The sequence below is a fragment of the Lytechinus pictus genome, chromosome 17 (assembly GCF_037042905.1).
Source record: "Lytechinus pictus isolate F3 Inbred chromosome 17, Lp3.0, whole genome shotgun sequence".
Classification (NCBI taxonomy): Eukaryota; Metazoa; Echinodermata; class Echinoidea; order Temnopleuroida; family Toxopneustidae; genus Lytechinus; species Lytechinus pictus.
This window is the reverse complement of record NC_087261.1, coordinates 8,384,705-8,409,588: the sequence shown is the minus strand read 5'-3', so window position 1 is coordinate 8,409,588 and position 24,884 is coordinate 8,384,705. Positions and strand designations below refer to the sequence as shown.

Below are 24,884 nucleotides of genomic sequence, written 5' to 3'. Positions count from 1 at the left end.
GACTGAATAAACATTGTGCACAATGAGATCACTAGAGAAGAAAGGACTGTTTTGGCATGTTGACGATATCACAGAACATGTGAATGTCCCCAATTTTTCCCTACAACAACAAAAATGACATAATAAATGTTATTAATGTCTATGAAATTACACTTGCAAAAATAATAAAATGAATACATTATGATATAACGACCCTATGCGCTTCTAAAGGACTTGGATATTCATTATGGAATTCACAATGAAATGGAGGGGGGTCATGATAATAATGACGCAGTTTTGGAGCTGTTGTGGCGCAGTGGATTAGTGGATTCTGATTTTGACATAGAGGGTCGTGGGTTTGAATCCAAGCCAAGGCGCAATTTCCTTCGGCACGAAATTTATCCACATTGTGCTGCACTCAACCCAGGTGAGGTGAGTAGGTACCAGGCAGGAATTTATTCCTTGAAATGCCATCGCACTGTAAAATGCTTTGGGGCTAAAGCCAGGATAATAATACCGAATTGAGCGCATAGGGACGCATTTGGCAGTGATATGCGATATATAAGCATGTTGGTATTATTATTATAATAACGTCAGATTATCAATGATATTTCCAAAGCGCCTTTTTTTCTATAAATAGGGCCCACTAATCGCATTACACAAAAACAAGTATAAAAAAAAATAGTGTATGTGTTCAAAAGTAAACTGCAAAAAAAAAATTGGAATCCAGAGTTAATTCTAATAGTACAGGCTAGGCCCCATAGAAAATGGACCTAACCTTCTTTTTTCAATTTCATATAGGGAAAATGCTTTTTTTTTGTATGGTTTCTTGTCAATCCGAAGGTTCTTATAACGAATCTGAATGATGCCACTCGTGAAACCTTGAGCATTTTCCGCAAATTGCCAAGATCCAATATGGCCACCAAAATATGCAAATTACCTATGAAAATCAAAACATTGCCCGCACACATTGGCTATAAAATTCATGTAATTGTGTTGCAGGATAAAAACATAATATTAATTTTCTTGATATTCAAAGTGGCCGCCATGGACCCCTGTATACTCTATTATGTACAATATGAATGGGGAAAACTACTTTTCACGAAAGTGAGCACTAAAATGCAAGTAATTGTGATATGAGATTGAAGTAATGAATGGAAACATGATTATTAACGAAATATGTCATTTGTTTTATCATGTGATAAATCATGTATTTTCATATTCATAATGGCCACCAAATACCCGAACAGTATTATGTACAATGTTAAGTACAATCATATTGTTATGAAATAAAAAACGAGATTATGCCTCTTATAGCCTGGACTACATTTATACTAATTACATTCACACGTATATGATTATTTTTTAATCACCCATGACATGTATAACAATAGCGCCCCCCTATTTATCGTATTTCATATTTCCATTTCATCATTGAAGATAATCAAATGTCTAGTTTACAGCTACATATTCCCTTACATCAACATTTTGTATATTTTTTTTCAGAATGGAATATCGACAATTTTCATATCTTCTATATTTTCATGAAATTCTAATGGCGTGTTATGCATGTAAAATATTATTATTCCTTGTCTGGGTTTTTTTTTTAGGGCATCGATTAAAAATATTTTTGTGCTGATCTTCTGTACCTGTTGAAATAATGTTCTAATGAAATATTGAAAATCTGATGGATTAGCGAATACCTGGGCATTGTCAATATTTGTATTGAAAACGATGATAAATATTGTCAGCACTGACCATGCTGACAAGTTGTCAGTTACCATATTAACAGTCAGGGACCAGTGCTTTTCAGCCAATCAAAACAAAGGATTTCATGAACAATGGAGGGGCGCTAGGCAATGGTAGTTTAGGGTATCCTAGGTTATGTTGACTTCAGGTCGGGTGGGATATCACAGTGAAAGGTTCGGTGGAAGTGGTGCATTTCAGGCATTGGAAACTTGGAGTATCACAATCACGGTGAAAGGTTCAGTTGGTTTGTGCTAGGTTGGGTGGACTTAAGGCAATGGTAGGATGAGATAGATAGATAGATATCATGAGATAGGTTCAGTGGAGGGGTGCTAGGTTAGGTGGAGTTAAGGCAATGGTAGGATGCAGTATTCCGGTGATAGGTTAGATGGAGGAAGTGCTAGGGTGGGTGGAGTTAAGGTAATTGTTGAGTGGGGTATTACGTGATATGTTCAGTGGAGGAGTGCTAGGTTAGGTGGAGTTAAGGCAATGGTAGGATGCAGTATTTCGGTGATAGGTTAGGTGGAGGAAGTGCTAGGGTGGGTGGAGTTAAGGCAATTGTTGAGTGGGATATTACGTGATATGTTCAGTGGAGGAGTGCTAGGTTAGGTGGAGTTAAGGCAATGGTAGGATGCAGTATTCCGGTGATAGGATAGGTGGAGGAAGTGCTAGGGTGGGTGGAGTTAAGGCAATTGTTGAGTGGGGTATTACGTGATATGTTCAGTGGAGGAGTGCTAGGTTGGGTGGAGTTAAGGCAATGATAGGATGGGGTACCACAGTCGAAGGTTCGGTGGAGGGGTGCTAGGTTGGGTGGAGTTAAGGCAATGATAGGATGGGGTACCACAGTCGAAGGTTCGGTGGAGGGGTGCTAGGTTGGGTGGAATTAAGGCAATTGTTGGATGGGGTATCACGTGATAGGTTCAGTGGAGGGGTGCTAGGTTGGGTGGAGTTAAGGCAATGGTAGGATGGTGTATCACGTGATAGGTTTAGTGGAGGGGTGATAGGTTAGGTGGAGTTAAGATAGATAGATAGATAGATAAATGGTATTTATTGTGATAAAAATTCAATTAGCAGCCAAAGGCTGAATTACATGAATTTGTACAGAGTAAAATTTCAGTAAACAAACAAGCGAAACAGTAAAAAAAATGATAACAAAGTATACTAATGTATAATATTGGAAAGGGGATACAAAGAGAAAAGTATACAGAGGGAGAAGTAATGTCAAAAGCAGGAATGGGGAAAGGTTAGGAGTAGACTAAATGTATATACCTTTAACATAATGAACATTTTAACATAAATATATATTTAACCAATTTTGAATGGATAACAATACATGTAGATTGAAGAGTGGATTGTATGAAATAATGCTTCCTTTTTAGAAAAGAAAAAAAAGGAAGCTATTAATTTGGGTGAAATTGAAGAAGAAAAACATGTATAAACATTATAAATGAAACAGTAATCTGGGTTGGGATTGTTCTCGATATGCTTGATAATGATTCTAAAGAAACACTGTGTTGATGATAATAATAATAGTTGGAGGAATCGGAGTAATGAATGAATTATCTCAAAAGGAATTTAAATTAAAAATAAGAGGACGTGGAAGTAATATGATCTGAACAAAAATATAAATATAAATGTAAAGTGGGTTATAACATTATTAGCCAGTGATTTTTCGGAAAAGAAAGTTGAGTGATTACTGCAGAAATTAACAATTAGAAAAATATTTCAAAAGTCAGTTACAGTTTAAGAGAAGCTACAAATAAAACAACAAAGGTATAAAGAAATAGTTCTTCACAGTCCATGGGAGTTTAAAAGTCTCGTAAAGAAGGGGACTGGGCTGTTCCTGTAGCGATCAGTTCTACTTCTAGGTTCGATGCATATTCTTCTTGTTCTTAGTGTCCTTGTATTTGTGTTCCTATCAAACCATGGGCACCCAGATTCAAAAGCTTTCCGAGCAAACTGTAAGCAAAGTTGATTACGTCTACTTCTCAAGGTAGGCAGCTGTGCTGATTCGAGAGCATTCTCATATGAATGATATTGAGGGCCGAGGATGATTCTGAGGGCTCTCTTCTGCACAGCTTCGATGTTTTGGCTTTGGGCTGAGGTCAGCGAACCGTGCCAAACAGGGCAAGCGTATTCAAATAGAGGACGCACGAATCCTGTGAATACGACAATCAAGTCTCGTAGTGGAAGAGCGAACCGTTTAAGAGATCTTACCATGAACATTCGACGGTTGGCTCGCGATACGATGTCACGAATGTAAGCGTCCCACTTAAGATTTCCTTGAATGATCACCCCGAGCACTCGTTTGCGGCACGCAGCTCCTCATTATTGAGATTCACTTGAGTTGGCGGAGGAAGATTTTTCTTGAAGCATACCTGCATGGTGGAACATTTCCTCGCGTTGAGTAGCAGATGGTTATCACGGCACCATGACTCAAGGATAGAGAGCGAGTCGTGTAACACATCATCACGATCCAAGACATTGCGAGAAATTGCTATTGTCATGTCATCTACGTATTTCCAGTGAGCGACAGGCTGGTCGCGTAAAACATCATCGATTAAGGCAAGGAAAATCAAAGGACCAAGGCGTGTACCTTGGGGGACACCTGCTTTAACTACTTGCCAATCTGAAAACTTTCCTTGGTAACGGACACACGTCATGCGACTCGTCAAGAAGTCACATACCCACTGGATAATATACGGGCTTGCTCCAAGATTGATCAATTTGGTGACTGCGATTGTATGACTGACTCTGTCGAAAGCCTTGCTGAAGTCCGTACATACAATAGTAGATACATTATTAGATATTTCAGAGCTTTCAGCAAGAAAGTTGACGATGTCTACCAAGCAATGATTGGTTGATACCCCAGGTCTGCATCCATATTGCTTGGTGTCTAGGTAAGGGTTAATGTCCATTAACAGGCGTTTCGCGATGAATAGCTCTGCGATCTTGGAAAAATGGTCTGTGAGTGAGATCGGCCTTAATTTGTCAACGGTGCTAGGTGGGGAATCCTTAGGAATAGGCACAATAATTGCTTTTTTCCATTGCGATGGCACGGAAGCTTGAGCATAGGACACATTCAGAATCTTACACAGAGGTGAAGAGAGCTCAAGAGCGAATTCTCGAATGCGACGTGCAGGGATCCCATCAGGCCCGCTTGACTTCCCAGGTTGGATCCTCCTAAGTTCCTTGTAAACTTCCCACGGTTGGATCGTAGTGGGTTTACCAGAAGGAAGGTAAGCAGGTAACTCACTCGTAGACAGTGCTGGAATATCTTCACTAACATTAGCAAAGAAGTCATTGACTGCGTTGGCTATACCACACTGGTCGTCCTTTTGGATATTTGGAACACGGATTTCGTTGTTCATTCTTTTATCCGTACCAGTCATGATTTTTATGTTCTTGTACCAACTAGAAGGGTTGTCACGTTTCAGTTTCTGAACTCGATCAACGTAGAATTTAGATTTCAGAAATTTTACATTACGCGCAACGATAGGATGGTGTATCACGTGATAGGTTCAGGGGAGGGGTTCTAGGTTGGGTGGAGTTAATGCAATGGTAGCAGGGAGTATCAATGTCTTAGGATAGGTGGCTGGGTGCTAGGTTGGGTGGAGTTCAGGCAGTATTTTTTATAGGTCGGGTTGCAAAGTACAAAGAATAATCATTGAATAAAGCTGAAGAGAGGAGACGGTAAACTTGCTTGATAAACGTACGTTGTCATGACCAATCTTTGACTGGCTTTTATCCCTAATTAGGAACAAAACTTTTAAAATTCAGAAGCTAGCAGAAATATATTTTTATTTCTCCCCCTTTTTTGTCCTTTTCTTAATCGTGGAACATGTGGGGTCCAGCCCCCCCCCCCCCCCCCACATGTATATAGACCAGTGACACAGAAACCGGTTATGGTCGAAGAAATGTTATGAGTTTTGAGTACTTGAAACATCAGCTGCCTCAAGATAATTTTCTTCAATAAAAGAGAGTATATTTCCTTCTTTTATTTGTTTATTTAAAGAAATCCTAATCGTTTCCTTATTGGTGCGGAAACTTAAACCATCTTGATTATTTAGGTCTCAATGGAGTGGTCAAGTGTTTTGTAAAAAAATGTTTACTGGTCTCGGAAATCTGCTACACCAATTTTTTGCAAAGGTCCCTACGTATTTTCGGACATTCCCAGATTACATAAAAAAGTATCCATGGTAATTTCATTTTCTACTCGAATCTTATAATTTCTTGATTGTATGTGAAGATATGGCAAAGGCCATACGCCTCGGGGTGCAGATACCACTTCCCCTAGAAATATAGAACTTTCAAAAATATGTAGGATCTCCTTATTTCACTTTATTAAAGCCCCCCCCCCCCCCCCCGCCCGCCCCGTGATGACATGCTCCGTCACTTCGCTCCCTCGCTTTCTAGTTTCTTCAAAAATTCTTACGCGTCATCCTCCGAGAAATATTTCTGCGTACGGTCATACTTCTGGCATCGAGAGTGAAGTGTTTTTAATCCGTTCAGAGTATCGTGTTGACATAAATATGACTTTATCATGTTAAAAGTCAATAATTGAAGAAAAAATAGTGATGTATTTCTGTGTCCAAGAATACATGAATTCATCTTTGATTTGCGGATGCGGAAACCATGGCAACGCAGAGAAGGGATGCCCATTTGTGAAATTACAAAGAAATAGGGGTAACCCTAAATGGTGACACGACATTTGTTCTGGCGACAATTGTTCCGGGCTTTATTTCGTCTCAGATATAGGGTAGGGGTTGCAATAGGGTTTCATGTTAAGTTTAGGAATTGGTAGTATAGTGTTAAATCCAGGGTTAAAGTTGGTCATTCCATTAATGAGTGGAATTTGCAGAGGAGCAATTATCGTGGAACCACCCTAATCAATATGGATCTAAGAACAAATATGATGTTGAGAAGTAAATACAAAATGTTGTTGGCTGTGATTTTCTTTTTATCATGATTCCTTATTTTAACACTTGAAGTGGGAAGATTTGTATATTTTTACGTCAATCAATGAATATTTTTCTCGACCAAGTACCTAGATCAATAAGCATGATAAGTGAAAAGAAAATCTATTCTAGTTTTCATGTTCCCGCACCCGACATTCTTTCTTAATTTCTTTACATGTTTTTTTATACTTTTCTTTGAAATAGGATAACTTTCGAGTATGATTTGACAATTGTGATTAAGATTTATTTCAAATTCGCTCTTGAATTTCTATTTCCTCATTTATGTCCCACTTAGTGCCGCGTTTAGTATTACTAAAATGTAAATCAATATTTTCACAAACACATTGCATTTCCTTCACAAAAAAGATTCTTGACACAAAGTGGTCATTCTGTTTTTCATATCATCATTGGTCACACGATTATATCAATGGTCGCAACAATACTTAGTTGAAACAATGTCTAAGATGGAAAATAAAGGAGCTATCATCGCTCTGCTTTTCTTTTTGGAGTTTACATGTTCTTTTGGCGTCGGTAAGTTTTCCAGGTTTTGTCATTTATTTTTGTTCAATGCCATCATTTTCAGAATTATCCATTTTCCGAACATAATATAGGAGCAGCCATCGCTCTGTTTTTCATTTTGGAGTTTGCAGTTTCTTATGGGGTCTGTTATAGGTTCCAGTCTTTTCTTGTTTTTTACTATCTTTGTTCAATGCCATTATTTTCAGAATAATCCCTTTTATTGCCAAGTTATTATATCTCTTGTTTATGTTTGTAGTTTGTATGTTATGTATATTACTGTATTATCCACCGTCACTGCATATTGCCCTATGTCAGGTTCGTTAAGACCGGGTGGGTGTTTCATAAAGCTGTTCGTAAGTTAAGAGCGACTTTAAGAACGACTGGTGATCCTTTCTTGTGGTAAATGGTATATTCATTGGCGATGGTTAAGCGCGTAAGAAAGGTTCACCAGTCGTTCTTAATGTCGCTCTTAACTTACGAACAGCTTTATGAAACGGCCCCCTGAGGGTGTTTCGTAAAGCTGTTCGTAAGTTAAGAGTGACTTTAAGAACGCCTGGTGAACCTTTCTTACGCGCTAAGCTATCACCAATGAACATTGAATGGTGCATATTTACCACAAGAAAGGATCACCAGTCGTTCTTAAAGTCGCTCTTAACTTACGAACAGCTTTATGAAACACCCACCAGGTATATACCTGCGATTATTTTCATGATTGTCCCATTAAGTAATCCTTTCATTGTCTTGAGGCGTTGTGGACGAGTGGATAAGTGTACGGACTCTGAACCTAATTGAGGTCTTAAAGTTGAATTAAGAAGACGATTCCAAATATTGAGATATTTACATTAATAACAACCTTACAACCCCCCAAACACTAATAGGTGATTCGACCCCCCATTTTCTTTTTTCAAAATAGTGAATTTGAACGATTTATCCCTACCCATTTTCCCTGAGTTCGCTCCTGCAATGCCTACCGAGACGGGTGTTCTTTGAGTGTGACGTCACCGGGGGGTATTCGGTCCCGGTTTAGTAAACAAGGCAGTGCCGTTTTGTGTACTACTATGGAATAACTGCAGTTGAAGTTGTATCTGCGAGCCATAGAACTTGCAAAGAGGAAATGATTAAAATATTTGTGGCCGTACTATTATTCCAAATATGTGAATTCCCTCAGAATGATACCATAGACCCTAAAGGAATAATTTCAAGGTGAATAATATGAAATTTGATCGAGATCTTCTCACCAGTCGATAACGTAGCAGACGTGTTATTATGACATATTTATCCGCGTGTGACGCGGCTCTTGCAAAAAAACACAGTTGGTTGCGGAATTGCTTTGTGCCGACCGGCCGCCCGCTCCGGCGCAGCTAGCTGTCGAGCTACCGTACCGTTCTTGTTGTCTTCAACCATAGAGATGTATACTAATTACTATATATCTTTCTGTCTTCAACTCACTTCCGAATTGCGTTTGTATGTGTGACGGTGACCCCTAGCGTAATTAAATATAGAAAACAACTCAGAAGGCCGAGAAAGAATACTATACGTTTGGTTCAAGATTGTTCTGTGGAATGAGCTATGAGTGGAAATGATCCAGAGGATATAAAAGTGGAGTCAAAGACAAAAGAAAAGAAGAAAAAACGCCAGGGGATCGCTGCACGGCCATGAACTAAGTCGACATACCAGACCATAACAGTACACTCAATGCCTGGGTATTGTGTGTACTAGTATTATGCGTTCAGCGCGCGCTGAGCTAGCCGCCGGAATTACTTTCCAGCTACTCACTTGATTGAACATCGTGATAAAATAAATGAGAAATAGTGAAAATATCATTCAATAACTCACTGTTTGCTATCTTACATCATGATTGAAGAGTTCATGGTGGTTATTCATACTGTTTTTTATACAGGGAAAGTAAAGATTTGTACATATCAGTCCTATTTGTTTGATTTGAGTTGCTTTGAAAAAAAAAAGTAAAATATCTTTCTCTCTCTGCATAGCATTTCTGTATGACATTCAGGCACCTCTTATACTAAATTCCCCCCGGTGACGTCACACTCCGAGTGACTTTTCTGTACACTCGTCTCTCGGGCTCTGACAGGTGGCTAATTTCATAGACTTTCAAAGCAAAATATCGAGAAGGCAGAGGATTATTGTGACATGATATGTGTTTGAACAACTTATATATACTATATATTGTATGTAGAACCTATATTTATGGAAACTCACCCCCTTCTTAATTCAACTTTAAGTTCGAATCCGACCACGATAGGCCTACTCGCATCCTTTGGCAAGTGATTTATCAATGCATTTGCCACTCTCACCTATTGTAGTACATGGGTAGGGGAAGGCGGGGTAAGTTGAGCATAGGGGCCAGTTGAGCCACCACTCCCAGTACAATAATGAATGAGTTGGACATCGTGGTGGTGCCATGTATTGATGACCCATTGCTTAACCCCTAACCCCACCACATGTTTTTCAACTTTGAAACAAAAAGTATTTTTTTAGAGGGAAAAATACAAATTTCAGCCAAAAAATTAAAAAGGGTGTGAAATAGACAAGTGCTTTTTACACAAACACGTCTTTAAATATAATAAAGACATAAGAACAACATTGTTAGTCCAGGTATGGATCTTCATTCTTGTCGTTGTTGTTTACATGATGGATGCATAAGAAATGTGTGGATGCGAAATTATCGCATTAAGTTAGGACTTGGGTAAGTTGAGCAAACCAACATGGGGCAGGTTGAGCCATGGTAATTATTATGGTAATGTGATATAAAAAAAAAAAAAACTGTAAAAAGCCATCGATATGCAGGCAGAAAGGAGCAAATTTACATGACTGTTCTTTTCCTTTTAGAGGATGTTGGTATTTATAGAGAATAAGCGAGTGAAAAGACTTTAAATAAAAAATTGACATGGTAGTTCTTACCCCATAAATTTTGTACATAGTTTTTGTGGCTCAACTTACCCCAGAAGGTGGCTCAACTTACCCCACACATGGGGCAAGTTGAGCCATTTGACATCTCCTTTTTCAAAGGTGACAGTGACTTTCACTGTGGGGGTAGAAAGTTATACATGTATATAGGTGAAAACTATTTCAGAAGAATTAGATTTTAAGGCAATGTACTTATTTTTCCAAGATCATTAATCATATCAATTCTAACATGCAAAAAGCAAAAAGTGTCACAACTTACCCCGCCTTCCCCTACCCGGTAGAAAGAAATTCATCGAATGCTTGACCGCCTGTACACCCCAGCTAAAGCAGGGGAATGAAAATAATATCGTGTCAGGCAGGCCTGGACACTATAGAAGGAAAAGGATGTGGCTACCCTGGGTAAATTTGACGTTATTGTTGTTGTCGTTAAATTCATTTATTCAATTCCAATAAAAACATACATATATCATACAGTTGCAGGAACACTTCACTAAAATTAAAATATAATATAAAATTAAAAAGAGCACATCAGTATTGTAATAGGGTGGTCATAACAAAACAGTATGGAACTGTCTAGAAACTCTAGATAATGTCTGTTATTATTATTGTTACTAGTATTATCATCATCATCATCATAATTATTATAGGCATTATCATCATCATTATTTTCAATAACCTTCTTATTTCTCAGAACCTCTACGAACTCGTCTTGTGGGCGGGAGCGGTCCTCATGAAGGCCGGGTCGAAGTCCTCTACGATGGCGCATGGGGTACGGTGTGCGATGACGGCTGGGATATCAACGATGCCGACGTGGTATGTCGAAGTTTAGGCTTTTCACGGGCTTTGACATTCAACCACCGGTCTGCCTTCGGACATGGCGAAGGAAGGATAGCTCTATCCAATGTCCGTTGTGCGGGTACCGAACTCAACATTGTTTATTGCTCTCAGGAGAACTCAGTTAATACGTGTACCCATCTAGAAGACGCCGGAGTGGTCTGCAAGGGAGCAGGTATATCTATATTCATCATTTGCTGCAAAAGAAGTTAATAATTGCAATAGCTTTGTTATGATTTTGGAATTCGGTTGGTGTTTAATGTCACATGATATTTATTTTATTATTTCCTAATTAGGAATTATCTGTATTTATTTCAAAAAATGATGTTGCTTTGGAGATATTATTTGTGAACATTTTAAAGAGGGATAATGGCCTATTTCGTCAACATGAAGCTAAGAAATCTACAAGTTTATGTTTCTTCTTTGCGTGTCTTCTGTTTATCTTTTGAAATAAAGAAAATATTTCATTGTGTTTTACTTGCTAGTTATACGCACTTCAACATAATGTTGCAAGGCCTTATAAATACGCATGGTCAGGGCGTTGATCCATGTTTTGAATGGTAAGGGGAGCATAAGTGGATTTTTTTTTTAATCCCCATATCATAAATACAGATTTTTTGTGGACGCCAAAAAATGGCACACCCCCAAAAAAATCAATATTGGGTAAAATGGGAACATGCATGATTGTTGGGTAAAAAAGATAACAAATATTTTGTAAATTTTACGCAATGTTGCGTTGAAATTAACCCTTAAACCCTGCACTGTGACCAATATTGGGGGGGATACCTGGCAAACAAATTCCCTTTCGACCCGATATTGGGTTTTTTTACTTGATGTTTTTAGAGTGGAATATTGTATGCTCAATAGTATTTTTATACCACGTTAATTGGTTTTATATTGCTTTCCAATGTTTTTTTGAAACGTAATATATGTATTGCATATTGTACATTTTACAAGTTATCAAAATTATTGGGGGCATATCGATATGTTTACCACCATCTTCCATTATTTTCATTAGGGGTCCATTGCCGCCTGCCCCCACCCCGGACCAACGTCTCTTGGCATGGCGTGTATATAAAATTACATTTCACTTTTAAATTTAATATGAAGGGGATGAAATGCGGAACGGCAAGGAGTTCAAATGTGTTATGGAAACTGTTATCTTGATTTAGTGCTGCAAGAAACTTACAATCACTTGCAAGTCAATTTCATCTCCACCAATTCAATCATAAGACTTGCAATTAATTGTAAATTTACTATTGATCACTCACTTGTTTGCTTCTTGCATCGACAAGAATAAATTGATTTTTTTTTCGAAATTTGCAACTGAAATTTGCAATTTATTGCAAATTTTTTTCCGGCGACAGCCCATTAATTTTTCTTTGATCTTACATTTCGTTATTTTTTCGGGTTTTTTTTCAGATCCCTTACCTACCCGTCTTGTTGGTGGAAGTGGCTCCAATGAGGGTCGGGTCGAAGTCTTCTATGATGGCGGGTGGGGTACCGTTTGTGATGACCAATGGGACATCGAAGATGCCCATGTGGTGTGCCGATCATTAGGATACGCAAGAGCTTCGGCTTCTAACGGGAGTGCAGCATTCGGACAAGGGACTGGTGATATCATCCTGGATGACGTGCTCTGCACTGGGTCAGAACCGAACATCGCATTTTGCCAGTACTATCAGGACGGTTACAAATCACATAATTGCGGACATCATGAAGATGCAGGTGTTGTGTGCGAAGGGATTGGTGAGCTCTTTTTAGTTTTGAATCTCTTTTTTTTAATTATTGTTTTCCATTATTTAACATGTTAAATTGATAACCCAATAACTTGCTAGTACTTCCAAAATCTACATAATGCATTCAAGGACAGCCATGACAACTACACGTATAATCATTAATCATTTTAAAGACTTCTCTTCCAGACACCCCGCTCTTCCCATATCTTCAATGCCACAATGGGTGATTTATGGAATTAACTTTGTCAGACAAAATGGGTGTGACTTTATGCCTATATTATACCAAATCACCAAATTTCTCACAGAAATATAGACAATTCCCCTGTCAGGGAACCTGGTGATCCTTAGACGGAAATAAATGGCCTGTTTGTATGATATCGAAAAAAAGAACATCTCATGTCAAAATCCACCAAGAGGAAGGCGGTTATGAATATACCCTGGAAAAAGAACAATTTATTTAATTATTGTTTTTTAATTGCTTTCTCATAAAGGAAATCATTCATATTGTCCGGATAATATTATGTGCACCCAAGGGCCATAAAAAGAGAGCTTGAGAATTATGTCTCTCTGATGATACAGGCGTGACATACAGTACAGACATATTATGAATCAATTGTGGCATCCACATATCCCTCCAAAACTTAGCTTATTACCGTGAGTTTAGACGTATCGTTGAGAGTCCCTAATTGTTCTTGTCGTGCAAGTTTGTCGCTGCAAGACAGTAGAGTCTGTTCAAAGAATCGCATGAGGGGAAGCATTTTCAGACCAAGCCCCTGTCACAAATGTTAACGATTAATCGTTGATTTGAAAAAGCATTTATGATTGGTTCCTAGTCAGTCTACTTAGCAAAATGTGCGAGCAACAGAGATCTATAGGCTATTTCAATTAGCGATTCATAGCTAACCTTTGTGTAACGGGGCCCAGAATGCGTTATTTATACCTTTCATGTTGAATTTTGACTTAGTGGAACAGAATCTTGTGATCTCAAAGGATTCGGTCATAATTATCTATCACTACAGTGTCAGCTCGTTTAAGAGGTGGTGGTAGCGAAAGAGAGGGTCGAGTGGAAGTGCTCTATAACGGCGAATGGGGAACCGTTTGCGATGACCAGTTCGATCAGAGTGACGCCCACGTCGTGTGTAGGATGCTTGGATTCTCACATGCAGAGTCGCTCTCTCTTGAGTTTGGGCCAGGCAGCGGGGCCATCGCGGTGGATGATCTACAATGCAAGGGTACAGAGAGGAACATTCAGGAATGTCGTCGAAAGACTGACGGACACAACTGCGGTCACGATGAAGATATAGGAGTCACATGTGTCGAACGTAAGTGGTGATGGGGATGCTAAACAATGTAACAACCGATGTTCAAATGTTTATGGAGGACAGACGTACGTAAGCATGAAACATTACTGTAATAATAAAGGGTTGCAAATGTCGTCATTTGGAAAAAAAAATCAGTTTCTTTGCTTTGGTTAGACGGATTTGATCGTGGGAATCTCTTTGGAAGGTTGACGTAAGTCGCACAGAACTGGGAAGCCTGGGGTTGATACCGTAAGCAGCCACGTGGATAATCGGAAAAAGGGAAATAACAAATCACAAAGCATATTTTAGAAAATTAAGACATACTTTAATATTTTGTATTGTGATTCAGTGTGTCCTCAATGTGGATCATGAAAATATAATGGTGAGAGGTTTACATTGTAAAGTCGGTGTGAAATTATTGTGGAACACCCATTACTATAGAGTCACCAATGAGCTACCCGTTCTTGAGAGACTCTTGCGCACAAGAACTGTCACTGGGTCAGTGACGTATATTCACAGTGGACCCGGCCATAAGAATGGTATCCAATTATAGAAATTTATCAAATTCTTCCAGTTATGAAATCCATGCAGAATGCATTTGCGACAAAGGGCCCATTTCAGTTTGCTGAGATCCCAAGGCACGAAACATATTCATCCAACGTAACCATAAAATAGGGTATATAGACTATTTCATTCAAGGTAAATTTCATTGAAATCGTGGGGAGTTATTTGATATGATATGGGAAGTATGTTAACGTTCTACTAAGTTTATTCAATGTCCGTTTTACTTGTTTGTTTCAATCTTGGCTATTCCTCCATTTAGTACCCGTCCGCCTGGTAGGTTCTTCAAGTCCTAACCAAGGTCGCGTTCAGCTCTACCATGAAGGTTCCTGGGGATCAATCTGTGATGACAGATGGGACATCAATGACGCCATGGTCGTTTGCCATATGCTGGGATATCAAAGTGCCTCCGAAGCCCTCACTGCCAATCCTTTTCCTGAACGGGGTGATGATCCTGCAGGAGGAGTTCTTTTGGATCAAGTTCAGTGTGAAGGTGATGAGACGCACATCGGTCGTTGTCAGCATAGAGGATTCCGTCCAGAGGGCTGTGACCACGATGAAGACGCGGGGGTCGTCTGTGATGGGAAAAGTAAGATCAATTTATTTGTGTTTCTTTATCCATCCCTATAAAAGAGATCAAAATAAGAAATGTAAACATGTTGATTTATGAGAAGATAATAAACGATGTACTGCAATATTTTTTTGCATTTTCTCCAAATGAACCGTTTGTTTAATGTTGTCATTAGTTTGTTACGCATTCCTACGCAAAATTGAAAAAGGGTTTAAAGAAAAACAGTGGAAGCCTGAAGACAATCTTGATCGTACGGATGCTGAAAGGAAGTGAGGCATTTGCTTGTTGTGCATCATTCGTCTCATTGGATACTTTGAATACAGTCGTTCATGTTGTCTTTATCCCTTGCAGGTGATTTCAGGGTCCGTTTGGTAGGTGGGCCAGATGAAGCACAGGGACGTGTTGAACTTTTCTACTTCGGAGCATGGGGTACAGCTTGTCATCTCAACTGGACCTCGGCTGATTCTAGGGTTGTATGTAAGATGCTGGGATACCCGGATGTTTTAGACACTGCTTACCACTCTGCATACGGTCCAGGAAGCGGCAGTGTTCTCCTCAGACAACCTAGATGCTCAGGAAAAGAATCAACCCTTATGGACTGCCGCCAAGCTTATCCACTGGGCATCACGGAATGTGACCACACAATGGATATAGGGGTTACATGCTTAAGACCGAGTAAGCATTTATTGTGGACTATGACTCACATTAGTATTGGGTAGAAGAATAATGCGACTCGCTCACCAGTCACACACACACGCGCGCTCGCAACCCCCTCTCACACACCCACACAAACCCTCAAAAGTCCACTGGCGAACTATGGGGGCAAGGGGAAAACGTGGTGAGCGGTGCCACTTTTCGGAGCGCAAAAGTGGGGGGTGAATATTGGAAGAAAAAAAAACAAATTTGATCGCATGAAGGACTTAAGAAATCGTAGCCGTCAAAAGTTGGAAGGAGCGTGGCTTTAGCGCTTGCCCTGGCGTTTAATTGGAGGTAGATGGCTTTCCGATTGCCATGTATGTTATTGGAAACGGTGTGACTTCAGCGCTTGCCCAGAGGACTATTAGAAGGGGTGTGGCTTTGACGCTTGCCCCGGGGGTTATTTGAAGGGATGTGTCTTCAGCGCTTGATTGCCCCGGTCCCAAAGATTCCTAGATACGCTTATGCTTCCCCCTTTTTCCTTGTTTTACTGGAAGGCCATCAAGATCCACCTTAATTTTTACGTCAGATGCGGTATAGACACTAAAAACGATTAACGTTTGACAAAAAAAGATTGAGTACAGTTTGATAGACTCATATACTGAAAAGAATAGTGGCTTGAGTAATAAGGTATTATGATTAGGAAAGGAAAACTCCTACGCACCTATAATTTTTTTTTTCAAATCGAAATTACTATTTATTATTTTTTTGTTTTGGCGTCGCCTGTGCCTGGGAGGCGAAAATCGAACTGAATCACTGTGACCCGCAGGTCTCTCCTCCCGATATAGCTGATGGGAGGAGTGCAGGTGGACCACTACACCGGGATTTCCCCCTGCATACGAAAAGTGCAGTGGGTTCTTGAACATGCAAAGGTGGTGACTCTCCTCTACAAGGGGCCTCCATTTAACGTCCTATCCTATTTTGAGCTATCACAGTATTGCTGTTTTTACCTAATATACACACGTTTGGAAGTCTACTGAGTGACATCAATGCGATAATGGAGATCATGATACAATAAGACAAAATTAAAATTCAATTTTTTTATTTCAAAACTGTTTGTTTGATATAGCATGCCTCATATCTACTGAAGATGTGAAGTCATGTTAAAATTTGTGTTATTTAATAAGGGGGAAGCAACTCGACTAAAATGCCAATTGATCTAATTTAATTAAAAGTGGGTAATATCGGGCTACACAACACATCCGTCTTACTTTGAGACTCATCGTTAATCTTTCTTCCTCTCCTTTTTTTAACAAGTTGAAAAACCACAGGATGGTTGGGGCGATCGCCCTGCTTGCTACTTCGCACGCTGCCCCTGTGTGTTATCATCTGGACATGGTGGAAGCGAACCTAATCTTTGCTGTGATTTGGTATTTTTTCTTTCAATGATCATTGCATCATTTTGATATTGTTCTCTCTAATTTCTAAGATGCCCTCCAGGTTCGTTTGGTTGGATCGCAATCTCGTAACGAGGGTCGCGTTGAGGTGAAGTACCAGGACTCTTGGGGAACGGTATGCGATGATCACTTCGACCTGAACGATGCCAACGTTGTCTGCAGAATGCTAGGCTATCAGAGGGCAACCAATGTCTCATGCTGCGGGGCTTTCGGGCAAGGTTCCGGTGGCATCGCGTTGGATGAGGTGGACTGTAAGGGTACAGAATCGAACCTCGGGGAGTGCATGAGGAATGTTCTAGGGGTGCATGACTGCACCCATTCGGAGGATGTCGGGGTCACCTGCATCGGAATGGGTATGGAAGATATTTTCAAAATAATCTCCCATCGTCGTACGCTTCATTGCTTGTGTTTATCGTAATACTGCGGCCTATTTTGGCAAAAGGAATCAAGTATAACAAAATCTTAACTGTATGTACAAAGGGGATGGACGGGACTGTGATTTATATATATAAACTTGATTTATTAGAACTATAGTTAGTCTGCAATCTCTCACGGCAGGATATGGGTTTTTTTTGTTTTGTTTGGAAGATATATTTACATCGATAACTCTTTCTAGTCAAAGTGAAAATTGCTTCCCTTTGTCAAAGTAGGGCAAAGAGGGCAGCTAATGATCTAACAATCTTTAAGTCATCAAATAAGTATCTGTAGAGTGATATTTCTGTTCTTCTAAGGTCCCTGTCCTGCCCAATAAGGGTACAAGATCTGGGGTCCCTTGCAAAAACAGTTGAGTTAACACGAAACTGAGACAATCACGCGCAAGTCCAGAATGCGCGATATTGATTGGATGAAAATCAAGTTTGTATGAATTTCAGAGTTGCGTTCGATTACAATTCTTCCAGCAACGAGCCACTGGTTTTGGTGTTGAAAGACTCCGGAATCTTTGTTTTAATTCTCTAGGAATACCGATATGTTACTGATCCTTCCCGCATGCATAAGTACATGTGTATATGATATTTATATCTGTCTATATATCTTAAGTTTTAATAATGTATACTTAATCCTATTATTATTCCCACCAGCACCGCTGGAATCAAAGAGTGACTCATCAGAAATACCACTCAAAACAACTTTGACATACGGTAAGCAAAATATCTTTCAATCGCAAAAGAGTAAATGTTTTCAACAAATACTAAAACAAAAGAAGTAGGCATGTTGTAATCGTGTAGCTCTTTATATTGGATGTATACATTATGAAACAAAAAGGACATGTCAAAATTATCAGCATTGTTCAGCATTCATATTTGAGAAAAAGTGCAATAAGTATATTCAGCACATGCGTAAATGTATTTGTTGTTATTATTATTACCATGATTCATTATTGTCATTATTATTATAATTTTCCTGTTTTCATTATTACATTGTTATTATTATTTTCATTATTATTGTTGTAATTATTATCATCATTAAAATCATTGCAATCATAATTGATACCTTATTAGTATGATAACAATTATCTTCATTAATAAGCGATGCTCATAATTTATCGATATCTGCAATGAGACTGTTTTATGTAACATATATCTTATATACCATGTATACTGCATTTCCATGAACAAAAGTGACCAATATGCAATAACATCTTTGCAACCCGATTTTCGAAGAAGTAAAAATAAACATTATGCAATCCGATTTTCGAAGAAATAATAATAATGATATTCCAGTCTGTTCCAAATCGAAATGACGTCATCATTTGCTGCCACCTTTTCTCCAACCACGAGGCTAAATGGAAGCCACGTACATTTCTGATGTTAGTGTTCCTAGCATTTTGCGGAAATTCAAATAAAATAATTGTACTTCTTTGAACTGCCATATTCAGCTCAAAGTGCGATTCGTTCCGAAAGCGTGTCGTTATAATAGTCTTATCGTGTAGTGTACCCCCGCCAGGGAGGATTTCGGTAGCTTATATCATAGTCACGTGACGACTATCCTCTCATCATGATGTAGGTATGCTAGGAGGCCTGAGTATCCTGTTGGTCATCTTCCTCCTGTTCTCCACTTTCCTGGTCAATAAGGTGAAAGTTTACAGGTAGGTAAGAATCATCAAGTAACAAACAACCTGATTGGTCAGGAAGTGACAGGTAATAACAAAGCATCATGCAACAGACAATTTTATTGGTCAGGCAGTTACAGGAATAAAACACGAAGCATCATGTAACAAATACTCCGATTAGGCAGGCAGGTAAAAGTAGAACAAAACCCGGGATCCTTGGCCAAAACTAATCTAATCTAAGTAAGAACGGAACCTCGTGTATCACAATGATCACTATGATTACACTGTGCCATTCATTCTATAGTTACAATGCAGTTATATATATAATCAAATTACCAACATGGAGGGGCTAATAAATAACATAAAAGAGTAGAAAAATGATAACTTTTTCATTAACTTTTTCATTTTTCCCCCGGGAAAGTTTTTGGCTAACATTATTTTGATTCCACGAAAAACGTTATCTACATGATTCGGTATAATAAATTCATCGCGATATTACATAAAACAAGGCATATTATAAGCCCCCCCCCCCCCCCCACACCTCTCTCTCTGTCTTTCTCTCCATCTCTCTGCTTATATCATTTATACATTCGTTTGCTTTTAATGTTCCAACAAATATTCCAATTACATCACATATTAATGGGCAATAAAATATTGTCAAGCGAATGACCACAAATACCACAATGTCTTCGACATTGTGATCAATTTTCTTTTGGGTTGAAATCCTTCAGGGCGTTTAAAAAAAACAATATTAACAATATCTGGTATCTTTAAGGGTTCACAAGAACAAACAGTACTTATGACCTGTATGGTAGGTTACAATTCGAAGAAAGAATTAATATATTTATTATTTCCTTGTTGCGGTATATCTTATTCAGGAACTAATATAATTTCAGTTGAATATGAAACCGATTATTTCAAGTAGTATCCTAGAGAAATAATAATAATCATTATTTCAAGAAGATGAAAAATTAATAATTTCAGGATGTTTTGCCAAAGATGTTACAAAGAAGATTCATAGGGTCCGGATGAAGCATCTAAAGTTTCTTTTGATATAGTATGCTACTTAATTCACTTAAGATTGTATTTCGTTGCAAGAAGAACAAATTTCCCCCATAAGCTGCTTGATTTTCGAAGCAAAAAGAATGTACATGAACGCATTTGAACCTCGTGTTTTGGAGTATTTTAAGATATAAAACACTGAGAACTGAAATTCAATTTCACTGGTAAAACAATGGTCCTTATCTAACTTATCAAACATGAACTTGCCGATTATGTTTGTATGGGTTTTTTTTACTGACTATTATGAATGTAGAGGTGAAATGGGAATGTAAGGTGAGGGTATATCCCATGATTTGAAATCGAGTCTCGATGGACGTTTCTTTTAAATATACTACTTAGAGCGTCTTCAGGAAGGTTAAACGAGTAAATGCGTAATTTGCGGATTAGATAACAAACAGATCACCAATCATTTTCTTCCCCACCACCCTCACCATACTGAAACTATACCACTCCAAAGTGACTGGTCTCTCGTCTCACTCTGAGAGGAGAGTTATTAGGGACCTTTAAAGATTAGCTCTTTAGCATTTTGATGTTACGTATACAGATCTCGACCCAACCCCTATATTATGTGCTGCAGTCAGGTCAACGAAAGCCAACTTCAAACCGACCAATGGTATATGTCACTGAAAAAAAAGTAAGTGATTTGGTTAGTCTGTAGCAGCTTTCGCCATCAGTGTGAATGTAGCATACAGAATGAGACCTGAACAAGAGCATGCCTTTATAATCTTATCCTACTATCCAGGGACAAGTCCTTACGACGCCCTCAACGTTGGCGTCCTGTCCAACCTCGTCCAGCAAGTCATGTGTTGAAGACCAACCACTACGGGAGCTACGCCCAGCCAGCCAAGACTCCTGCGGGATTGTACCCAAGTCTCTCCATCATTAAAGCGTCACCTGGCAAAGGAACTGTGAAGGCAAATGAGAAAGGAAAGACTGGAAGTACGGGAAAGGTCAAGCCAAATGATGGGAAAGGGTCTAAGGGTTCTGGACCCGATAAACCAGTTGTAGTAGTGGTTAATGACTCAAAGAAGGGGATGCTGACCTCTTTTGTTGATAAGCTAAAGTTAAGTCGCTAGGCTGTTGAAACGAATGATAGTTAATCTGTTTCGGTTTGCCATCGAATTCAAATGATAATGTACACTTGTAATGATCATAATGTACTCTATAATATAGATAATCGATTATTATTTTTAGGGGGGTTCGAGTTGTTCCTGATGCATGCAGGGCGAATTGCTAAAAGGGATCATACATTGACGAAAAATTATATTGCTGAGTCAGGGAGGAAGTTTGCGATCATGTGATCCAAAAGTAGAGAACATGGTTACCATCCATTACCAACAGGTGACTTCCCTGTTGAGAGAGTCTGTCATCAGGTAGTCATATTGCCACTACTCCGTCTTGAAAAGGGTGGTGCCAAGCGTCATCGCTGGCTTCTACAAGACAGCATCCAATGAATGAAAAGTATCGTGAGTTCCAGAGTCAATTTTTCATGATGAATAGGCCTACATAAAAGGGAGACAATCCAAAACTCTCCACATTATTTTGATCACTTCGTCGTGACGCAGCAGCAACTACGCCATCTACGACGAAGGACTGATCAAGCTTGCAGTCTTGAAGGAAAATCCTAAGAGTCATTTATTTTCTCATTGCGTAAAACACTTGTAGGAAGTTAAATTTCATGAAACAAGTTTCATTAACGATTGGAAGAAACCCAATTTAACTATTTTGTGGTTGTATGATCATGATTATCGGAAACTATCTTGGAAATTGTACATTTGAGAAACACTAATTATCATTAGCACGCAGTTGCAAGTATAGAGCACATAGGCCATATGCATGTGTTTATTTTAATTGTGTTTTCTTTTTATTAAATAAACACGCAAAGAAATTGAATTTATTTCTACTTCTGAAGTGGAGTTTTAATTTTTACATAGAATTACATTCATAATAATCCAGTTTATTTTTAGATCGAGTAGGCCCAGGCGAGATTAAAATATATTAGAGAAACGTGCACTGTGAAAATTAGACAATCATGTATAAATGAGTGGAAGAACCTCAAGAGAAGTTGAACTATTTACACAGATTTCGTTTAGAGGGTATCAGACAACTGTAAGAATAGTGTTATTATTTAGAAAAAAATGAGGAAAAGAAAAAGAATTGTTATTTGTTTAAACAGTGTTCCTCCTTCCCTCATTGACACGCGGACGTTAATATGACCTACACCACCCCCTCCCGTATATAGCAACAGGGTAATGTGTCTTAATAAGAAGTGTTACACCAAAGAAACTGACCCCGAACCGACCGATGGTTTGCCATTGGAAATAACGTAATATGGTGTGGTCTGTTCGGGGTCGGTTTCACAAGTGAGAAAGTGTCATGCGGTAGCCATATAGAAGGAAACTTGTGCGATACGGTTTAGGTGTCGTTTCTTGTAACACGTTTAATAGTTTATTTTAAATAAATGAGGTAATATATTGCACATTTTGGTTAAGTATAGTAGATTAGCGTGATTAGGTCTATGTAACATTAGCGTTATCATAATATTCTAAGTAAGTTGGATTTTATCTTTTATTTTGCTGTATCTATCCCATGAGTATAGTAGACGGAAAAAATGATTAGTCTTATTTGAAAATATAATCTTGTCATATGACTTATTGCCAGGTTGTATGGATAAAATAAAAATAACCGGCGTGATATTTTGTATTTATTACTTTGTATTGTTGTTCAATTTGAAACTTTATCATTAACGTTAAGGAATGCTCACCATATTCATTGACTAAAATGAATGCTTTAATTAATTTGCTTTATCACATTTATTTTTGGGATAATCAAAGCATTCATTTTCAGTTTTTGTCAAATAAGCCAGTTTCTTCATTAATTAACATTTTCAGTGTAGTGACTTGTACGGTTTTGTTGATTTAGTTTAATCACCCCATTGCTTACAAACTATCTTAAAGGCTCAAGGTAGAATATTTTTTTAAATACTTCTCTTCCTTTGCTTTGCAGGAATTTTCCTCTGTGTGATATTTTTGTTTGCCGAATAAATGACAATGATAATAAAACGGTGTCGAAGTTGTTTTTTTTGTCTAAATAAAGCTGCTGGATTCAGGTCACAAGATCATTTTGGATTTTTTTTTGCTATAATAGCTAAGTAACAAGTCCTCTAATTCACAAAGTAGTAATGTTTTTTGTTTTTAAATTTGAAACTGATCAAATATGAAAAGCCCCCTTTTCACAAACTCAAACTAAGCTTTAACTTAAACTTCAATCTTTATCAGAGTTTAATGTCTGCAAATTCTTTGAAAAGGAGCGGTGTTTGAATGCTTTCCATGGTCCCCTGGTTAAAGGGATGGTCCGGGCTGTAAGTATTTATAGCTTAATAAATAGAGTAGAATTCAATGAGCAAAATGTCGAAAATTTCATGAAAATCGGATAACAAATAACAAAGTTATTGAATTTTAAAGTTTAGCAATATTTTGTGAAAACAGTCGTCATGAATATTCATTAGGTGGGCTGATGTCACATCCCCACTTGTTCTTTTGTATTTTATTAAATGAAATTAGGTTTATTCAAATTTTTTCCTCCAAGAACTAGAAAATTGGATTGACAACTGATTTAGTGCATTAGATATTTATTGCTGCAACTTATTTCATTATAAGGGAGACATATTATTCACACAAGTAATGAACAAATTATGATTTTATGTAAAAACATAAGAAAACGGAAAGTGGGGATGTGACATCATCAGCCCACCTAATGAATATTCATAACGACTGCTTAAACTTCAATAACTTTATCATTTGTTATCCGATTTTGATGAATTTTTCGGCATTTTGCTCAGTGAATTCTACTCTATGTATTAAGTTATCAATATTTCCAGCCCGGACCTTCCCTTTAAGGATATATTTACAACTTAAAATAATTACTAGAATTTAGAAATCTTATATTCATCTGGTTACAGCTGTATTTTTGATACGCTCATGCTGTTGTATGACACAGCCGGCCCGTGCAACCCCCCCCCCCCCCTTTGAGAGACACGATGAAAATTTGTAATGCAAATTTGCCGCTATTGTGCCCCCCCCCCCTTTGAAAGTGTGGACCTTTTTTGTGTGTTTTGTTTTGGGTTTATGCTTGTCAAACCATTTATTTGTGGACGAAACGACCAAAAAAATTGGGTGAAAACCTTTTTTTTTTTGGGGGGGGGTTGTCATTTTCTTCTGGGAAATGTTCCCCCCTCCTTTTTTTTGGAAAATCCTGGATCCGCCGCTGGCTTTAGCAGTTCATGAGCGAAAACAAAATAAATGTAGAAAAAAATATTTGGTATATATATAGGATTTACAAAATGGTTGATTATTTCAAGACATTGCCAGTGTGGTAGTACGCCCGTACACGCGATGATTGGCCAAATATTGTTTTCACTGATATCTTTAACAAACAAAATGGGTATTCTTGTTAGTTTACAAACACTGAAGGTCAATTTTTGCCGGGCCGGTGGGGGGGGGGGCTGTAGTTGCATGCCCATGTTAAAATCTCGTATGCAGCC

The 24,884-nt window shown here is 38.4% G+C and overlaps 1 protein-coding gene across 1 annotated transcript; it reads left to right on the top strand.

The window, feature by feature from the left end:
* Positions 1-7,066: 7,066 nt before the first annotated feature.
* Positions 7,067-23,396, top strand: LOC129280373 (deleted in malignant brain tumors 1 protein-like). Its single transcript, XM_064112115.1, has 10 exons — positions 7,067-7,214; positions 10,822-11,139; positions 12,387-12,713; positions 13,723-14,025; positions 14,828-15,154; positions 15,488-15,811; positions 17,262-17,582; positions 18,309-18,368; positions 19,234-19,315; positions 21,084-23,396. Exons 1-10 carry the CDS (start codon positions 7,139-7,141, stop codon positions 21,415-21,417), a joined length of 2,472 nt encoding a protein of 823 aa, XP_063968185.1. The 5' UTR covers positions 7,067-7,138; the 3' UTR covers positions 21,418-23,396.
* The last annotated feature ends 1,488 nt before the right edge of the window (positions 23,397-24,884 follow it).